The 21,023-nt window shown below is 45.8% G+C and overlaps 2 protein-coding genes and 1 non-coding gene across 5 annotated transcripts in view; 1 reads left to right on the top strand and 2 right to left on the bottom strand.

The window, feature by feature from the left end:
• The window catches only part of hsd11b2 (hydroxysteroid 11-beta dehydrogenase 2), a 21,696-nt gene extending 15,111 nt beyond the window's left edge, over window positions 1–6,585 (top strand). Inside the window, exons 3-5 of the mRNA XM_022750402.1 lie at window positions 1,967–2,152; window positions 2,723–2,860; window positions 4,508–6,585. Of these exons, the coding sequence (XP_022606123.1) occupies window positions 1,967–2,152; window positions 2,723–2,860; window positions 4,508–4,929 (746 nt within the window). The 3' untranslated portion in view covers window positions 4,930–6,585. The remainder of the gene's footprint in view (window positions 1–1,966; window positions 2,153–2,722; window positions 2,861–4,507) is intronic.
• Window positions 6,586–12,579: 5,994 nt separating this feature from the next.
• Window positions 12,580–12,651, bottom strand: trnaq-cug. Its single transcript has one exon. It is a non-coding gene; the product is annotated as a tRNA-Gln (tRNA).
• A 2,629-nt stretch (window positions 12,652–15,280) lies between these two features.
• Window positions 15,281–20,245, bottom strand: LOC111225472 (calcium and integrin-binding family member 2-like). 3 transcript variants are annotated; one of them, XM_022750371.1, is made up of 7 exons: window positions 20,000–20,245; window positions 19,508–19,542; window positions 18,148–18,259; window positions 17,692–17,766; window positions 17,403–17,550; window positions 17,118–17,313; window positions 15,281–16,100 (listed from the first exon to the last, which is right to left on the bottom strand). In XM_022750371.1, exons 1-7 carry the CDS (start codon window positions 20,048–20,050, stop codon window positions 16,079–16,081), a joined length of 639 nt encoding a protein of 212 aa, XP_022606092.1. In that variant the 5' UTR covers window positions 20,051–20,245; the 3' UTR covers window positions 15,281–16,078. The 3 variants fall into 3 exon arrangements, with proteins under 3 accessions (XP_022606092.1, XP_022606111.1, XP_022606100.1); XM_022750390.1 differs by lacking the exon at window positions 17,692–17,766; XM_022750379.1 differs by lacking the exon at window positions 19,508–19,542.
• Between the last annotated feature and the right edge of the window lie 778 nt (window positions 20,246–21,023).

Here is a 21,023-nt window from a genome sequence, read left to right as displayed (position 1 = left end):
ACCCAACATCACGTCTGACTGTGTGAAATCACCTGTGACCTTTAAACAAAGAAACAACTGTCACTGTCTGAGGGGTACTGCTTGATGGATCTGTGATGTCTGTGATGTCTCTGAGGTCTGTGATGTCTGTGATGGTCTGTGATGGTCTGAGGGGTCTGTGATGGATCTTGATGCTCTGAGGGGGTACTTGATGGTCTGTGATGGCGTGATGGTTCTGTATGGTCTGAGGGTTCTGTGAATGTCGTGATGTCTGTGATGTCTGTGATGGTCTGAGGGGTCTGTGAGGGTCTTGTTAATTTGTCTTTCAGGTTCTGAGGGGTCATGGGAACTCTATTTTATGATTATTAGTGGATTTCTAGCGTGAGTCCAATGATGCGAGAATCTGATATATCTATTATCTCGATAGGTCTATCTATAATCTATGTTTTTTGAACGACGATTGGTCTTGTTGTCTTCCCATATAAGATCTTGCAAGTTGTGATCTGTATGAAAACCCATTCGGATATGAATTGGGAATCATGTTTTGCAAATTAGGTATCTTTTGCATATTACTTCTCTTACTATGTGTCGATTGTGTTCTAGTTTGCCTGGAGTTCGTGATTTCGTCTTGTTCTGCATAGGAGTTACTGACGTGACCTTCGAGATTTCCTTAATAGAGTCTGAGTGAGTGATTGGATCAGTGATGGAGAGTCATAGTATGTAAATTCTATGTTGATCGAAGTCTAGTTGAACTGGTTCATGGGTAGTGGGGTGTCTCTCATATGCTATGAGAAATTGTGCTATTATGTGAATCGGTCACTGTTGAGTCAATTCTGTGAGGTAATTATTTCTGTGATGGTCCTGTGATATGTCTGTGGTCTGTGATGGTCTGAGGGGTCTGTGATGGTCTGTGATGGTCTGAGGGTCTGTGATGGTCTGTGATGGTTGTCTGTGATGGTCTGAGGGGTGATGTCTGGTCTGATGGTCTTGATGGTCTGTGTCTGAGGGTCTGTGATGGTCTGAGGGTCTGTTGAGGTCTGTATTCTGTGATGGTCTGAGGGGTCTGTGATGTCTGTGATTCTGTGATGGCTGTCTCTGAGTACTGTGATGGTCTGAGGGTCTTGTGATGGTCTGAGGGGTCTGTGATGGTCTGTGAGGGTCTGTGATGGTCTGAGGGGTCTGTGATGGTTCTGTGATGGTCTGAGGGTCTGTGATGGTCTGAGGGGTCTGTGATGGTCTGTTGTGAGTGAATGGGGGCGTGATGGTCTGTGATGGTCTGTATGTCGTTGAAGTCTGTGAATTTCTGAGGGGTCTGTGATGGTCTTGAGGTCGTGATGCTGTGATGGTCTGTGATGGTCTGTGATGGTCTGAGGGGTCTGTGATGGTCTGTGATGGTCTGTGATGGTACTGTGATGTCTGATGGTCTGTATGTCTGTGATGGTCTGAGGGGTCTGTGATGGTCTGTGATGGTCTGTGATGGTCTGTGATGGTCTCTGATTCTGAGGGTCTGTGATGGTCTGTGATGGTCTGTGATGGTCTGTGATGTCTGTGATCGTCTTGGTATGGTCTGGTCTGGGTGATGTCTGTGATGGTCTGAGGGGTCTGTGATCGGTCTGTGATGGTCTGTGATTCTGTCTGTGATGTCTGAGGGGTCTTTGATGGTCTGAGGGGTCTGTGATGGTCTGACGGGGTCTGTGATGGTCCTGTGATGGTCTGAGGGGTCGGGTGATGGTCTGAGGGGGTCTGTGATTGGTCTGTGATGGTCTTGTGATAGGTCTGTGATGGTCTGTGATGGTCTGAGGGGTCTTGTGATGCGTTCTGAGGGGTCTGTGATGGTCCTGTGATGATTCGCGCGCCGGGGGGGATGGGGGGGAATGGGGGGGGGTGTAAATATCTATAATCAACATGTTCAGCTTCATGTTCAGACTCTGAACCAACGAGGTCGGCTGTAAACACACCATCTAATCTGTGTGTGTGTGTGTTTCAGGTCTGTGGGGTTTGGTAAACAACGCTGGAGTGTGTGTGAACTTCGGAGACGCTGAGTTGTCTCTCATGTCGAACTTCCGCGGCTGCATGGAGGTAAACTTCTTCGGCACTCTGAGCGTCACCAAAAGCTTCCTGCCTCTGCTGCGTCAGACCAGAGGACGACTGGTCACCATCTCCAGCCCTGCCGGTACACACACACACACACACACACACACACACACACACACACACACTCTGATGTTGTAATAAATCTTAATTGAATGTTCCACTGAACCACAGATGAAGCTGCTGCCTTCAAAGAGCCAAACCAAACAAACAGAGCTGCTGCTGCTCCACTGAGTCCAGAACATCAGAGAGCAACCAATCAATCACCCCCCCCCCCCCCCCCTCGACAGAATGAATGTGCTCAGCAGATTTCAGCTCCTCTGCTCGTTAGATTCATTAGAACAACCAACAAACAAACACACCAGACTTTATGAAACTAATAACAACAAATGAATAACAAAATAAACAAATTAACTCAGAACTTTAGAACTGAATAACTGGTCTGAACTGGTCTGAACTGGTCTGAACTGGTCTGAACTAGTATAAAAACCAACTCATTTATATTAAAGGTACAGTGGCCACAGTAAGAAGGTTCTAGGCTTGAGTCCTAGCTGAGTCAGACCCGAACCCACAGACCTGAACCTGAACTGACTCACAGAGGTGATTGGGCGGTCTGTGTATGATGTCATGACCGTGTTGTCACTGTGTGCAGGTGACCAGCCGTTTCCTTGTCTGGCGGCGTATGGAGCGTCTAAAGCCGCCCTCAACCTCTTCATCAACACCCTGAGACACGAGCTTGAGCCCTGGGGGGTTGGAGTCTCCACCATCCTGCCGTCCTCCTACAAGACAGGTACCACCCACACTGCTGTCTGATTGGCTGCTGGCTGCCTGGTTCTGGTTCTGGTTCAGTCGGGCCATGAAACATGAGCCTCAGATTCATGAAACTATGAGCTGAAAAATAAAAACATCCATTAAAGAATAAAATCAAGTGAAAGGATTCATGTGAACACAAAGGTAAAATCTGCTGCGTCTGCTGGTGTTCATGTTCCGTCCTTCAGCGCTGCTCTCTGATTGGACGCAGCAGTGAGGCGTAAACAGCACATTTTATCCTCCTGTTCACAGTCTAATCCTGCATCAGCAGCTTTAATCCTCCATCATTAGAGCTACTGATAAACTTTATCCAGACATTGATCTGACTTCAGTTCAACAGTCAAACGGACTGTGATCAGCTGCTTCTCTCCGACACAATGTCAGTTTATATTAGTGTGATTCAGCATGTTTCTCCCTTTAAACCTGTGACACATTAAAGTGATGTAGAGACAGTCTGAGTCTAGTCTGTGTTACAGTACATGTAGGACTCAGTCCTGACTCCAGCTCTCTGCTGACACTTCAGTGATGAAGCTCACTGTCTGACAGATGAATACATGTAAACTGCAAGTGTGAGGCTGGGAGGCTCTAATCAAAGACACTATCCAGATGCATCATGGGAAATGTAGGATTCAGTGTTTGTGGACTACAAAACATTCTGTTTTAAACAAGTATCAACCTGTGAGGCTGAAAGCTGCAGTTCCTCTAATGGCCACTAGAGTCTGGCTCCAACAGTGAGTCAGTCCCCATAGACTCCCATGTTAAAATGTCCAACTTTACAGCAGAAATCAACATGTTTACAGCCTGGTACAGAAACTGTTTTGGTCTCTAGAGCTGATTTCCTCCTTCATGACACCTGTTTATATAACTCACCTGATTACATTATATTAAGGACTGAAGTTATGAAGGATTGAGGGTGTGGCCTCTTTGAGTGACAGGTGGGGGAGTGTATGCTTGCCACCAAAGTCTCAGCTCCACATAAGCCCCTCCTCTTTGACCATATTTGGATTCGATGAGAGTTAGGGGGCGGGGTCAGGCACTGCCAAGATGGCGATGGTGGACATCTCACTCTGAGCTTCAGGGTTACGTGACAGAGGCGTCGGCCATCTTTATTTATAGTACCAGTTTTAAATCTGTCTCACATCTTTATGAATTAAACATCTAATTTATTTTTTAAACAATGTTCATATTTTTTTTTATATTTTTTATTTTTCATGTTTTATTTTCTCAAGAAAACAAGTAAAGATCCAGACAAAATGACTTTTATTTACATGTTAAACACTTCGACCTGAAGCTCAATCAAAGTCTCAGTCCACAAAGAAATGCAATATCAATAATATTGGTAATACTGATGATATTGATAATATTGATGATATTGATAACATTGATGATATTGATAATATTGGTAATATTGATGATATTGATAATATTGATGATATTGACAGCATTGATGATACTGATAATATCGATAATATTGATGATATTGGTAATATATTAGATATTGATAATACTAATAATATTGATGGAACAACCATGATGAGTTTGTGGTCACCTCACAACCTGAACCCCCCTGTGGTTTTCTTAGTGTACGTGTGGTTGCCATGGTAACGTGGCTCTCCTGTCTCCTCAGGTCAGAGCAGTAACCACACCTACTGGGAGCAGCAGCACAAGCAGCTGCTGCAGAGTCTGTCTCCGGGGCTGCTTGAGGAGTACGGTGAGGACTACGTAAACGAGACCAAGGAGCTGTTCCAGAGCCACGCCCAGCACGCCAACCCCGACCTCAGCCCCGTCATCGACGCCATCGAGCAGGCGCTGCTGTCCCCCCGGCCGCGGGCGCGGTACCTGGCAGGGCCAGGAGTGGGCCTCATGTACTTCATCCACAGCTACTGTCCCTTCAGCCTCAGCAACCGCTTCCTCCAGAGACTGTTCGTGAAGAAGAAGCTGATGCCACGGGCTCTGAGGAAGCAGAGCAGCTTCGAGCTGAGCCTCGGCCTCCACAACAACAACAACAACAACAACAACAACGACAAGGAGAAGCTGAAGTTGCCATAGAAACGTGATGGTTTTCTGCTGCCGCAATAGAGGACCACTCCTGTAACACTCATAGAGCTGTAACTGTCTAACTGTTGAAGGGATCATAGTGATGTCTGTGTGACGCCCCCTGTGGACGGGGACACTCCTGGGGATCAGTGGGCGGGGTCAGTGGGTGGGGTCTGGTAGAGGTAGGGATGCAGCCACAGGGTGATCAGAGAACACTTTACTGTACAAACACCGACAGTCGCACTGACGTCATGTGCCTTTATCACACACACACACACAAACACCATGGATCAGCTGATCCACCAACGCCACAGCAGCTCGTTTCTGACCTCTGACCTTTGACCTCTGTTACACACAGACAGGAAAATGATTCATAGCTTCAGCGTGAGCAGATTTTATGCCTGGAGTTAGGGTCATCTCAGACTCAGTCGACACATTCAGCCCTGAAACAAGCGTGCTCGGTGAAACGAGCTGCTGTGACATGACATTTCTACACCTCTGTGTCTCGTTTAGATGACATCATAATCTTCTTTACACATTCTTAACTGTTTGTTTCCTGCATCACAGGAAGTGGATGCTGATTTCAAAACAAAGGTTCACATTCAGTCTGACACGTCTTTGTTTTATACAGAACCAAAATATATCAACATCATTATCAGTATACATATATCAGACTTCCTGTTTGGACATGTCAGTTTCACAATAAAAGCACAGAAGTGTAGAATAATTCCAAATACTAAACAATAAATAAACTCGCGACCCTGATGATGAATGACATCTATATAATCTGTGTTATTATTACAACAAACAACAACAAGAACAGCTGAAACAAACTAGTTGATAATTCCAGTGAAACATAAGTCACATGTTTCTCTCCTCCGTCTTCCTTCCTTCTACAGTTTAGATAAAAGATGTCTTCAGGTGTGAACAGTCACATCAGTCACATGCCAATCATGTCTCAGTGGAAACTTTGTCGTCCTTTTTCTCTCAGGAGCTCCATCACTGAATATTAATATTAATTTATTATTATTATTATTATTATTGAATCAGATCTGAACTCTCACTTTTCACGATATCAAAACTAAATTCATCTTAAAAAAACTTTTTAAATCGGAACCAGACTGATTTTTTTTTTTGTCTCTGGTTGTTTCTGATCACCATCACCGTGAAAGTGAAGTTTCTCCGTCACGTTTCTCCACAGGACAAAACTGAAAATCACAAAGTCAATTTCTTATGAGTTTCTGGACATGAAACTGTTTCTAGTCTCATGTTGTTTTTTCTTCAGTTTTTATTATGAAATATAGAAAATCAATAAATGGGTAGCAGCAAAAACTTTACAACTAAATTCGGACACATTGACGGAACCGGCCTCATTGTTGTTGTTGTTGTTATAGATACAAGTCTTAAACAACCAATGATGTCAGGATGTGAGTGTTAGTGAACAGATCTGTGCACATGCTCAGTGTGTTGTGTTTCTGACGTCTGTGGAAACTCCAAAAACTTTATTTTGTTTTTCAGCCCACTTTGTTTTTGTTTTTGAATCAAATTATTTATGACGTCTTCTCTTTTACCACTTCAACTGTGAATTTTGTATAAAAATTGTAAAATAAACAAAAACAGAAACATGATGTAAAAAGTTCACTTGGTTCAAACTTTGATAGAAATAAACTCGACTTTTTCAGATGCTGTCTCTGGTGTTTGTGGAGGAGGGGGTGGGTGGGTGGTTGGGATCCTGGTCTTGGGACTCTGAGTCAACATCTGGTTCTTAAACTTATTGCTAATTTGTTGTTTGATGAGACGAACAGGAAACTTCAGTCAGACCAACATCACATCTGACAGTGATTCTGTTTAATGATCCATCTCTTCACTTTGTTAAACTCTCTTTTCTAGTTTTAGTTTTTCTGACCAACATTCAAAGAGCTGGAGTTCACTGTCAGAGACTGGAGCTGAAGACCTGATCCTAGAGTCCTCTTCAGGTCTGACACAGACCTTAAAGCTCCTCCAGTGTAAAGGTCTGTGTCCATGTGTAGTGTGATTATAGATCAGCTCTAGCTTCTATATTAATACTGTGAAAGTATCAAAGCCTCAGTCCACAGAGAAATGCACACAGCCTGTATTCAGAAACTGAGCCTTAAAACCAGCCGTCAGGACTTCTGGAACTTTGTGATGTCACAACAAAGCAGTCACCAAGCCCCGCCCACCTGGATCAACCTTGCTGGATTTGGTTTCTCTGAGTGTTTTTACCTGAAATCTGCTTTATTTTTATTGGATCACTCAGAAAACAGTCAGCCAATCAGAAGAGAGGCTCAGAGCCTCCTCTCTTCTGATTGGCTCACCGACCTGAAGCCTGGGAGAACAGATGTAAAACTACACTGAAATTGTTTTTTGTATCTTCTTATGGATAAACACTTCAAATAAAACACAGAAGAAAAGGAAAATATGGAGCTTTAAACTTCAGTCACACTAAACAAACAGCTCCTCAGGTGAGTTCACCTCCACCTGGAGGATCAGGGACAAGCAGGTGGCCATGAAACCACTACACCTCTAATCCTTCACCTACAACACTGACCTTTCATCCCTTCACAGCAGAGTTAACAACCATCCACACCTGTCCTCAGGTGACTCCAATGATTTTAATGACTGTCACAACAACCAGGAGCACTAACAAACCAGGTGATACACCTTGATAACGAGCCCACAGAGGTTAAATACCAAAGTGTCCTCAGTCAGAAGTGGATTACAGGTGAAACGTCTTCACGTCCAGTTTCCCTCCACTCAGTGTTTCCTTCTCTTCAGCCGTCTCTGTCCTCAGAGAGACCAGAGACCAGAGACCAGACAAGAGATCGGATCAGAGACCAGAGACGAGATCAGAGATCAGAGACCAGAGAGCAGAGATCAGAGACCAGAGACCAGAGACCAGACAAGAGATCGGATCAGAGACCAGAGACGAGATCAGAGATCAGAGACCAGAGAGCAGAGATCAGAGACCAGAGACCAGAGACCAGACAAGAGATCGGATCAGAGACCAGAGACGAGATCAGAGATCAGAGACCAGAGAGCAGAGATCAGAGACCAGAGACCAGAGACCAGACAAGAGATCGGATCAGAGACCAGAGACGAGATCAGAGATCAGAGACCAGAGAGCAGAGATCAGAGACCAGAGACCAGAGACCAGACAAGAGATCGGATCAGAGACCAGAGACGAGATCAGAGATCAGAGACCAGAGAGCAGAGATCAGAGACCAGAGACCAGAGACCAGACAAGAGATCGGATCAGAGACCAGAGACGAGATCAGAGATCAGAGACCAGAGAGCAGAGATCAGAGACCAGAGACCAGAGACCAGACAAGAGATCGGATCAGAGACCAGAGACGAGATCAGAGATCAGAGACCAGAGAGCAGAGATCAGAGACCAGAGACCAGAGACCAGACAAGAGATCGGATCAGAGACCAGAGACGAGATCAGAGATCAGAGACCAGAGAGCAGAGATCAGAGACCAGAGACCAGAGACCAGACAAGAGATCGGATCAGAGACCAGAGACGAGATCAGAGATCAGAGACCAGAGAGCAGAGATCAGAGACCAGAGACCAGAGACCAGACAAGAGATCAGAGCAGAGACCAGAGATGAGATCAGAGATCAGAGACCAGAGAGCAGAGATCAGAGACCAGAGACCAGAGATCAGAGACGAGATCAGAGACCAGAGAGCAGAGACCAGAGACCAGAGATCAGAGACGAGATCAGAGACCAGAGAGCAGAGACCAGAGACCAGAGATCAGAGACGAGATCAGAGACCAGAGAGCAGAGACCAGAGACCAGAGATCAGAGACGAGATCAGAGACCAGAGAGCAGAGACCAGAGACCAGAGATCAGAGACGAGATCAGAGACCAGAGAGCAGAGACCAGAGACCAGAGATCAGAGACGAGATCAGAGACCAGAGAGCAGAGACCAGAGACCAGAGATCAGAGACGAGATCAGAGACCAGAGAGCAGAGACCAGAGACCAGAGATCAGAGACGAGATCAGAGACCAGAGAGCAGAGACCAGAGACCAGAGATCAGAGACGAGATCAGAGACCAGAGAGCAGAGACCAGAGACCAGAGATCAGAGACGAGATCAGAGACCAGAGAGCAGAGACCAGAGACCAGAGATCAGAGACGAGATCAGAGACCAGAGAGCAGAGACCAGAGACCAGAGCCCAGAGACCAGACAAGAGATCAGATCAGAGACAAGAGACCAGACAAGAGATCAGACCAGAGACCAGACGAGATCAGACCAGAGACCAGACGAGATCAGACCAAAGACCAGAGGCCAGAGACCAGACAAGAGATCAGACCAGAGACCAGACACCAGAGACCAGAGAAGAGACCAGAGACCAGAGACCAGAGAAGAGATCAGAGACCAGAGACCAGAGGCCAGAGACCAGAGAAGAGATCAGAGACCAGAGACCAGAGGCCAGAGACCAGAGAAGAGATCAGAGACCAGAGACCAGAGGCCAGAGACCAGAGAAGAGATCAGAGACCAGAGACCAGAGGCCAGAGACCAGAGAAGAGATCAGAGACCAGAGACCAGAGGCCAGAGACCAGAGAAGAGATCAGAGACCAGAGACCAGAGGCCAGAGACCAGAGAAGAGATCAGAGACCAGAGACCAGAGGCCAGAGACCAGAGAAGAGATCAGAGACCAGAGACCAGAGGCCAGAGACCAGAGAAGAGATCAGAGACCAGAGACCAGAGGCCAGAGACCAGAGAAGAGATCAGAGACCAGAGACCAGAGGCCAGAGACCAGAGAAGAGATCAGAGACCAGAGACCAGAGGCCAGAGACCAGAGAAGAGATCAGAGACCAGAGACCAGAGGCCAGAGACCAGAGAAGAGATCAGAGACCAGAGACCAGAGGCCAGAGACCAGAGAAGAGATCAGAGACCAGAGACCAGAGGCCAGAGACCAGAGAAGAGATCAGAGACCAGAGACCAGAGGCCAGAGACCAGAGAAGAGATCAGAGACCAGAGACCAGAGGCCAGAGACCAGAGAAGAGATCAGAGACCAGAGACCAGAGGCCAGAGACCAGAGAAGAGATCAGAGACCAGAGACCAGAGGCCAGAGACCAGAGAAGAGATCAGAGACCAGAGACCAGAGGCCAGAGACCAGAGAAGAGATCAGAGACCAGAGACCAGAGGCCAGAGACCAGAGAAGAGATCAGAGACCAGAGACCAGAGGCCAGAGACCAGAGAAGAGATCAGAGACCAGAGACCAGAGGCCAGAGACCAGAGAAGAGATCAGAGACCAGAGACCAGAGGCCAGAGACCAGAGAAGAGATCAGAGACCAGAGACCAGAGGCCAGAGACCAGAGAAGAGATCAGAGACCAGAGACCAGAGGCCAGAGACCAGAGAAGAGATCAGAGACCAGAGACCAGAGGCCAGAGACCAGAGAAGAGATCAGAGACCAGAGACCAGAGGCCAGAGACCAGAGAAGAGATCAGAGACCAGAGACCAGAGGCCAGAGACCAGAGAAGAGATCAGAGACCAGAGACCAGAGGCCAGAGACCAGAGAAGAGATCAGAGACCAGAGACCAGAGGCCAGAGACCAGAGAAGAGATCAGAGACCAGAGACCAGAGGCCAGAGACCAGAGAAGAGATCAGAGACCAGAGACCAGAGGCCAGAGACCAGAGAAGAGATCAGAGACCAGAGACCAGAGGCCAGAGACCAGAGAAGAGATCAGAGACCAGAGACCAGAGGCCAGAGACCAGAGAAGAGATCAGAGACCAGAGACCAGAGGCCAGAGACCAGAGAAGAGATCAGAGACCAGAGACCAGAGGCCAGAGACCAGAGAAGAGATCAGAGACCAGAGACCAGAGGCCAGAGACCAGAGAAGAGATCAGAGACCAGAGACCAGAGGCCAGAGACCAGAGAAGAGATCAGAGACCAGAGACCAGAGACCAGAGACCAGAGACCAGACCAGACCAGAGCTCAGAGATCAGAGATCAGAGACCAAAGAAGAGATCAGACCAGAGACCAGACAAGAGATCAGAGACCAGAGACCAGAGACCAGAGACCAGACCAGACCAGAGCTCAGAGATCAGAGATCAGAGACCAAAGAAGAGATCAGACCAGAGACCAGACAAGAGATCAGAGACCAGAGACCAGAGACCAGAGACCAGAGACCAGAGACCAGAGACCAGAGACCAGACCAGAGACCAGACCAGAGACCAGAGACCAGAGACCAGAGACCAGACCAGAGACCAGAGACCATCAGGTTCATCTCAGGACAAACTGACCGACCAGCAGCAGGAGCCTGCAGACCTGGTCCAGCAGAGAGCTGGAGGACACACAGTGTGAAGTGGTGTGTGAGCGTAGACTCTGGCAGAGCAGCAGCTGAGGAAATCCGGCTCATTTCCACCGGGACCAGGAGGACGAGTCCAAATGTTCCCCCTGATTAAAATATGTGGTGTGTGCAGCGGCTTGGACCCCCCACTCCCCCCGCCGCCCCCCACCCCGGCAGCTGCTCTCAGCCAACTGATGGAAATAACTCACATTGTTCAAAGCTCTGTGGGATACCAGCTGGCCATGTCACTGAGTCACTGAGTTTAATTCTCACTCTCACTCAACAAGAAGCACAAATCCCCACAGACCACTTTAATTTATTACACCACCACCACCCCTCCAAATGATACCTCTGCCCCCCAACCATCCCCCTACCCCACCCCCAGATGCTCTTTCTCTGCTCTCGCCTTATTTGACCTGTTTGTTTCTGTTTCTCAAACCTCCAAGAAACTCTGATGATATTAAAAGGTTTCTGACTTAAAGGACAAGACCCAACCATGTGTGTGTGTGTGTGTGTGTGTGTGTGTGTGTGTGTGTGTGTGTGTGTGTGTGTGTGTGTGTGTTTCTACCAGAGAAGAAGCTTCATGATTTAGATTAAAGAGATCTGAGGGATGAACAGGACGAGTGTCACAGTGTTTCCTGTTTCTCAGAAACACATGTTGAGATACTCAGGGCCTTTTTCTCAGGGGCCTTTTCTCAGGGGCCACACTGCGTTACATAACATCATGTCTCTGGAAGTCAGTGCATGGAGCTCTGCTCTGACTTCTGGCCCTGTGGCTGGACTGGACTCTGGAGGACTGGGGTCAGAACAAGAAGATTCGAACGTTGTTATGAAGTGAAACTAGTGGTAGAAAAAGGTTGTGAGTGTCTGAAGCTGAAGATTTATGTGAGCATTAATGAGACGAGACAGTTTGATGAAGTCAGCAGAGCCGCTCTGTGGTTCACTCAGTTCATCTGTAACAAAGAGTCAAAGTCACTTCATCTCTCCATGTGCTGGCAGACTGAGCCTGGCTACAGATGTCTACAGCTCCTGGCTCTGTGTGAATGTAGGACGGTTCAGTCTGAGCTCATTCCTGCTCTTAGTGAACTTATTACATCACATGAGCTCATAGAAAAATCACACCTAGAAGAGCTGGTCCAGAGAACTGCAGCTCTACAAGAGAAGTCCATTCTGACAGATCAGCTGACCATGGTACAGTTACTGTCATGTTATCAGTGAAACATAATATATAGTAAAAAGACAAAAAAAACAGTGACAAACTTGTGATGCAGTTAGTCAGTTTCTTAAAGTTTAACGAAGGAAATGAAGTGAAGAAATCAATCACAGCAGTTCAGAAAACTCAGGTTCCACCGAGATTTGAACTCGGATCGCTGGATTCAGAGTCCAGAGTGCTAACCATTACACCATGGAACCATGTGACCACCGAGCCTTCTCAAAGGTATTTAGCATATATACCGACGTGTTCCTCAGCGTTCCTGTAGATATAAATATATATATTATGTATATCTATTTAGAGTCTATGATATAAACTGTTTCATTATTAATATCATTACAAACTGATTTTGTCTTAAAGTCTTATTAAAGTCTGACCGGAAAACACGTCACACACCACATTCATGTTACTGTAAGTTTAGTTCACGACGAGCTGCTTGACGTGGTGGAGACACAGAAGGAGTCCGTTAAACAGTCAGTTAACAGTCAGTTAAACAGTCAGTTAACAGTCAGTTAAACAGTTAAACAGTCAATAACAGTAAGTTAAACAGTAATTTAAACAGTCAGTAAGAGTAAGTTAAACAGTCATTTAAACAGTAGGTAAACATTCAATAACAGTAATTTAAACAGTCAATAACAGTAAGTTAAACAGTTAAACAGTCAGTTAACAGTCAGTTAAACAGTCAATAACAGTAAGTTAAACAGTCAGTTAAACAGACTGGTTGTGATTTAATGATAACTGCTGTTTCCACTTCAGAAGCAGAAAAAGGTTCAACGCTTCTTCAGAATAAAAGACAGACAATATAAATATAATGTTATAGATCATGTTCATTTATATAATTTACATTTAGCAAATAAAACAATATGATTCACTTCTGGATCTCCACATTAATGTTAATCTGTTAACACATTTATTCAAATATCACCTATAAATCATTCAAAGCTGATGTGTCTGATTCTTTCATTATTTCTATTTTGTATAGTTCGATTCTAAAATCAGTTTGTTTATTTTTGTCATTGATTTAATTATTTAATCATTTATTTTTTGACGGACCCCGCACACACACACCCTGGAAGCTGTTAAATCTGGAGTCGGTACAGTCCCACCTCTTGCCACCAGAGGGCGGAGTCACAGAACAAACCTCTTACCAGGTGGAGCATCCCTCAGACACAAACACACACACACACACACACACACACACACACACACACACACACACACACACAACACAAAGACAGATTTCTCCCTCTCTCTCTCTCTCTCTCTCTCTCTCTGTCAGTTTGTAATGAGCTGCAGGTGGTCTCCTGCGATTGGACCATTTGAAATGATTGCTGCCTGCTGATTGGGTGAACAGTAGCCTCCTGAGCACAGGTGGTTGACAGAGGACTGGTTGAGTCCAGCAGCTCTCATGTTTCCTGTGTCTTTATATAAACACAGAGAGAGGAAAGTGTTTGAAATCAGATTAACTGAAACTGGAGTTGAGAGTCATCAACGTGTTCACCTGAGGAAACTGCAGGTGACAACAGACAGGAAGCACATCCACCTGCTGAAGACACGGAAACACAACAAGACTTTGAGGGACAGGAGCACACCTCACACCAGAAACCATCAGATCATCAGATCAGTCCAGGTGAATGTTTGTGATTCAGAGACTCACCTCTCTGACTCTGGCCTGTCAATCAAAGATGTCTCTATATTCAGACTCTGATGATTCACTGATACAGATCTATATAAATATATGTGTCTGTGCACTTCCTGTTTCCTGAAGCTTCCACTTTACTCCTCACCCTCTGAGTGCGGTGACACCTCCCTCCGGGGGACACAGCAGGTGTGGTCCAGCAGGTGTGGTTCAGTGGGGGGGGGGGGTGCTGCGGCAGCAGGAACACAGTGTGGTCACCACAGTCGGCTGCTCTCAGTAATCAGGATGAACGTCCTGACGGTGTCTCAGTGCTGCAGAGAGCAGTCTCCACCTGAACTCAACAGGCCTCTGAACACGAGCTGAAACCTGAACCCAGACTGAGGTAAAGACGTCACCTGTTTCACCTGCGACTCAGACTCAGATACATGTACAGAAACATTCAATCACTGTGTCCTTCACACACACACACACACACACACACACACACACACACACACACACACACACACACACTCTACTCTACACTGACAACACATTAAAGCTCCTCCAGTGTAAAGGTCTGTGTCCATGTGTAGTGTGATTATAGATCAGGTCTAGCTTCTATATTAATACTGTGAAAGTATCAAAGCCTCAGTCCACAGAGAAATGCACACAGCCTGTATTCAGAAACTGAGCCTTAAAACCAGCCGTCAGGACTTCTGGAACTTTGTGATGTCACAACAAAGCAGTCACCAAGCCCCGCCCACCTGGACCCACCATCCAAACCTTGCAGGATTTGGTTTCTCTGAGTGTTTTTACCTGAAATCTGAGAGTCAGAGCCTCCTCTCTTCTGATTGGCTCACTTACCTGCTGTTACTAGAGCTCAAATAAAAACACAGACTTCAAATAAAACACAGAAGAAGAAAATATGGAGCTTCAAATTCTATTATAGTATTTACATTATTACTGGTAAAACAAGTACTTTTTTAATAGATATTAAATTGTAAATCATCTCTTGAACTTTAGTGAATTGATCTGATAAGAAAATGAATCATAGCTGAACTTTTTTTTTTTCATTTCATATTGTCTGATTGTCATTATTTGACAGTGGATCAGACAGAGGTGACTGAGAGAGAGGCCAGTGGTCAATGTTTAAAACAATATATTGATAATGTATTGATCATATTAACCTTCTCTGTGGGAACAGTTATGAACCGATCAGTTAGATTTGATGTTTTAGCTGCAGACTGTGGATCAGTGTTGACAGGTGTCCTGAGCTGACCCTGGGTCAGTTCACTGACATAAGAAGCTTCTGGAGCAACAGAAAAAAGTTTTATTTGACTCTCAAGAGAAAAGTTCAGTGTTGAGTGAGTCAAGTTTATCAAAGCCAGACTTTACAGGTGAGATGACAGAGCCCTTCCATCAGCTACAGGTTACTTTGATTGTCATTATGCACCAGAACGTTTCACCAGACGTAGAAAGAAACACAGCAAGAAGCAATTTACAACATGCACGTCATGAAGAAAGATTGCATAGCTCTTCACTGTTTTGCCCTTTAATGTGTGCTTGTTAAAAAGAATCCAGTCCTGGATCTGGACTTTCTGCAAAGCACTGAAGTCAGAAAAGCCCTGTTCAGGTTCGTCTGCAGCGCCGTCCTCCCAGCGTCTCCATGAGTCTCAGCAGAGACATCAGAGTCCAGAGGAGACATCAGACCAGCTGCAGAGAAGCTCTCTGGTAGAAATTAGCCCTGCCTTCAGTCACCTCAAACATCCAGGTTTATCAAAGAGTTTCATGTACGAACAAGTTTCCCTCCAAAACGTCTCCGCTGTCTGTCTGTGCTTCACTGAGTCCAGACCAGACTTTGAGTCAGAGAAGAGACTCTCCACAGGTGATAATAAGGACAGGCACTGAGTCGACATGGGTCTGAGGTTCAGGTGGAGGTGGAGTCTGAGGATCAGGAAACGGCGTCAAAGTGAGACGTCTGTCCTCTGCAGGATCTCAGCTGGGACTCATATTCGAACGTGGAAGTTACTGCAGAAAGAAAAGGGACATGAGGTCATCAGAGAGGAGCTGCTGTCAGTGACGACGACGACGATGACACTCACACTACCCACACTAATTGTCATGTGTCCAGGTTCAGGGGTCGTGTCCTTCAGAGGTGGTGTTTGAAGACCGACTGCATCACAGCGGCGCAACTAGACTGTCTCATTTCAAATGCTCCTTTAAATGCAGCCGAGAAATGTGTCCTTTATTTCCTGGACCACGAAGGATCAACATATCCCAAGATTCATTGCACTTTGGTAATGAAAGTCTGATGATTACACTGTTAAATGTGAGTGTTGTGTTTCAGCTTAGCAGCTAACGGGTCATCTGTTAAAACCAAGAGACTTAAAACAAAAAGTTTTAGTAACAAAAAGTAACATGTTGTCAAGGTTGCTAGGTGACAGAGCCGTGCTTTGCGATGTAACGGTAAGGCCGAGAACAGCTGGTGACACAGCGTGAATCCTCCGTAGACCACGTCCGCTGAAGGATTCAGACCTGAACCTGGACACAGCTTCTGTGACTCTACTGTGTTCTATCAGTGACAACTTCCTGTTGATAAAATCACACACACACTTCCTGTTTAATACAGAGTCAGGGCTCCAGTAAGAACTGAGCTGGTCAGATGGTGTTACTGTGTGCTTTTGTGTTGTTGTGTGTTGAACTGATGTTCAGTGGATCATCACAATAAGACATTTTAACTGTAACCTGTGATGATGTCAGCTGCAGGTGCGTTCAGGAGTCACCTGTGTTTTAGAGCTGTGTTCAGTCACTGAAGCTAATGCTAAGCTAGCTGCTGTGTGTTGTGTTTCCACAGAAGCAATGTGACGTATGTTACTGGTGATTAATGACTAAAGTAATCTGATTACTTTTGTAAGCTTGGCCATCACTGCTGTGTCACACTGACAGGTGTGTGTCACCTTCATGAAGGACAGTTTATTACAGGACTCTCAGTCTGAGTGCCCCCCCCCCCCAGGTCAGAACCTGTGAGTGAGAACCTGTCGGTACCTCAGGAAGTCCGGAGCCTTGGAGATCATGTTCTCGAAGTCGGAGAAGGAGAGTTTGCTGTCTCCGTCCAGGTCGGCCTCCTCGATGGCTTTATCACAGACCAGAGTCACCTCCTCTGGACTCAGCTCTCCTTTGGTCAGCTTGTTCACCGTCTTCTCCAGGTCCTGCTTACAGATGAAGTTGTCCCTGTTGAAGTCTGGACCAGAACCACAACCAGAACGTTACCCTGAGAACAGAACCAGCTGCCAGACTTCTCCGAGGGTCCGAGGACCTGCCAGATCTTACCGTAGATCTTGAAGGCGTAGATGGTCTTGAGCTCACGGGGTGAAGTTTCACAGAGAGCAGAAAACATGTCGACAAAGTCATTGAAGCTCAGGTTCCCCTGTCCGTCCTCGGAGAACGTCTCCACGATTCTGTCTCTGAAAGGGTTCTCCTGCAGAACATCAACACACACGACTCTCTGAGTTCTGTTCACTCAGTACACAGCTCAGTAAAGGCTGGGCACTGATCAGACAACAAGATCAAAGGTCACCAAAGTCAAAGTTGCTACAAAATAAAAGCATTTTTTCTTCACCTCCTCAGTGTCAACGCAGCATTTTACCACAGAGCTATTGACTCTGAACGCAGCTCTGAGGTTCAACTGCTGAACCTGAAGGTGAGAGAGCAGCTGCCTCAGAACCAACACAGGAAGTGACATCACACTGTGATCAGATCCTGGTCTGATCCTGATCTGATCCTGATTAGACCAGGATCTGTCAGGCCCAAACAGAACCAGAAACCAGTTTAATGCTGTGGTTCTGAGTGGAAACAGAGGGACACTGATGGAAACTACACTGAGACACTTGGTTCTGTCGTTGTTCAGTTGTCAGTCTGTGTCGATGTCTGAGTTCAGTCTGAACCAGACGACTCTCTTGACAGGAGGAGTTTTACTGGTCACATGGTACAAACAGTCACTCAAACCTCAACGACCTGACGCTGCCTGTGTTAAACAGCAGTCAGCTCCCAGGTCATCAGTCAGCAGCAGCTCTACCTTCAGCTCAGGCATGGTGACGATGAGCGTCAGAGGGACTCTGATGTCGGGGTTGTTGGTGTAGTCCAGAGGAACTAGATGAGGAGCCAGCTCACGATACCTGCCATGTAACCTGCAATAGAGGAGGGGAGGTTAATACAGCAGCTCTACTAGTGGTGGGTAACCATGGTAACAACCTGTCTATCTGTCGGTCTGTCCTGTTCCTGAACTGGTTCATTTAAATCCAGTCTGGAGCCTCGTCCTTGTGTTTTACAGTCAATTTTTATCAGCTCAGAGTGAAATGTGACGGATGTGATGGAAACTGGCTGACACCAACGTATTCATGTTCAGCTGTTCCTGAACACACCATGACGATAGGAAGACTCTGTAACAGCTGATCAGGTCAGAGCTGCTGTTCTCTCTGAGCCCTGTGATTTTAGCCCGTATCTGTTTTTCCTGTAGTCAGACTGTCTCACTAACAGCAGCTGTGATCGGCTGTTATCAGTGATCACTTATCACTAAGTTCTGCAGACTCTTTTTCTGTGGAGCTTTATTCTGGAGGGACATCAGAGATGATGACATGATCAGGAAGTGATGTCACTGAATCAGATCAACATGTGGTTCAGGTCTGACTCAGTGGTTGGTTGTTGAACATCTTCGGAGTTCAGGTGTTAACAGGTTTGTCTCAGTCTCTGACCTCAGCTGAGAATCACCTGAAGCAGCAGCAGAGTTCATTATAAACCACGGGTATTAATAAATCTAATGCAGTCAGAGAAGCAGAGAGGAGAGTTTTAACTGTACACCAGACCAGAGACCCGGCAGGTCTGGACCGAGACCAGGAGACACAGAGAGACAGGGATGAGGCTGAGAGGAGAACAGGATTCAAACAGTAGTTATCACAGAATCTAGAGTTGTTCCCTTTTCCCCTGAGCTGTCACATTACCTCAGCATCTACAGGTGTAAGTGAACACATCACCACAGCTCTGATTCAGACTGTCCTCAGGTCAGTGGCAGAGAGAAGGTTAAAAGCTCTGCAGCCTGTTAGTGACAGATGTCTATCAGTCAGCTGGGAACAGCTCCACGACTCAGTTCAGACTGAAGTTTCCTGTCAGAGACTCAGTCACATCAAACAGCTCTACAACACTGAGTCAGTTCAGACACATGAAGATCATCTGTAATGACATGATTTCATTTGTCACTTCATGTGATCCTGTCCTCCCTGTGATGTAATTTTGTAGTTCTCTGTACTTCCTGTGATGTAGTTCTGTAGTTCTCTGCACTTCCTTTGGTGTAATTATGTAGTTCTCTATTCTCCCTGTGATGTAGTTTTGCAGTTAACTCCACCTGTCCACTCGTGGTGTTGGAGGTGCTGATAACTCACCGCAGGATTTCTTTCCGGGTGAAGAAGGTACAGTCCTGTAAACAAACAAACACACAGATAAACAAACAGGTGAACAGATGATGGTGCAGCTGCTGATGAGTCACAGAGCTGCTGATCCTCAGGGAGGATCTGCTTTCACACCATCAGTCAGCAGGACAGCAGCATCACATCCAGGAGAATGCAGACGGAGGCTGGAGCTCAGCCAATCAGCAACAGCAGAGACTCTGCCATGTCTGCTCTATTCTACTCTGCTCTGTTCTACTCTATTCTATTCTAGTCTATACTGTTCTGTTCTGTTCTACTCTGCTCTGTCCCACTCTATTCTGTTCTGTTCTATTCTATTCTGTTCTATTCTGTTCTACTCTACTCTGTTTTCATCCCTCTGACCAATAAAAGAAAAGCACGTTCTCTCCATCAGGCTTATGTTTGTCTGATATGATGATGTTTGCGGGATAAATCCGTGTTGGCGGTTTAAACGGTGCAGACTGTCACCTGATACGCCTCCAGCTGCTCCTCCGTGAAGGTTGTCTGCTTGTTGCCCATCCTGCTCGGCTGATTCTCCCATCACACAGCTGCATCACACTGGAGGTCTGTGCTGGTCTCAGATCTGTTCACATCTTCTAGGACGACATGTTCCGGTCCAGCTGCTGGTCTACACACGACCGAGACACTGCGATCCTGATCCGGGTTTGATTCTCCTCCTGGCCGCCGCGGAGCTCTGAGCTGCAGAGGAGAAGGTGATTTTGACGCCTCAGCGATGGGGAGGCGGTGCGGGGAGCAGCATGCTGCCTTCAGGTGCTGCTCGTAAAATACAGCTCTTACAGGATAAAGAGCCACAGTTCACTGCAGATCATGTATTAAAATACATCTGTGGCAAACTGCAAAAAGAAAGACATGAAGTCAAGTATCAGAAAAATATCTACAGTTTAATATTTCAATAAATCATTTTACAGCAGTTATTTAGTTTATTAGCTAAAATATCACAATAAAGTAATATTTATAATATTCATGATGAAATAATAACAGTCCAGAGGATAGTTCATTAACACATTAATAAAACTGTCAACTGTCATGTTGAGGTAAATACAGTGTACTTTCACTGTGACGGTCACATCAACATTGTACTGTAACACTGTACAAACATTTTCAAATCTGGCAACCTGGACTATTGACACTCCGCTGACGTCACCCTGACGCCACGACGTCACTTACTTCCTCTTTGCACCAAAGATCGTCTCTCGCCGCTCTGATGAATCACCGTCTTTTAAATTGAAGTCAAACGTTAAAAAGCATATTAATGTAAAATATGAATTTAACATAAACGATTTGTTAAAGTTTCAAATGAACAAATAAAATAAGATAAAAAATAAACAAATTATAAAGTGTAATAGTGACACAATCAGTGAATAAGATGCCAAATCATAAAAGTGAATTATGTATAACATTATTTTATTGTTAATTTTGATCCATTTAAACAGTGGTGAAAATACACTTAGGCTACTTAATAAATTAAGAT

Source organism: Seriola dumerili, unplaced genomic scaffold (assembly GCF_002260705.1).
Source record: "Seriola dumerili isolate Sdu_G_001 unplaced genomic scaffold, Sdu_1.0 BDQW01000012.1, whole genome shotgun sequence".
Classification (NCBI taxonomy): domain Eukaryota; kingdom Metazoa; phylum Chordata; class Actinopteri; order Carangiformes; family Carangidae; genus Seriola; species Seriola dumerili.
This window is presented reverse-complemented; position numbering and strand designations above follow the sequence as displayed.

Bases quoted from the DNA above. Each gene is read 5' to 3' on its own strand.
- LOC111225472 (XM_022750371.1), bottom strand. From the start codon at position 20,050: ATGGGCAACAAGCAGACAACCTTCACGGAGGAGCAGCTGGAGGCGTAT. The intron at 19,543-19,999 runs GTGACAGTCTGC...GTTTGTTTACAG, and splicing joins AGCAGCTGGAGGCGTATCAG to GACTGTACCTTCTTCACCCG. The intron at 17,551-17,691 runs GTGAAGAAAAAA...GATGTTCTGCAG, and splicing joins GCTGCGTTGACACTGAGGAG to GAGAACCCTTTCAGAGACAG.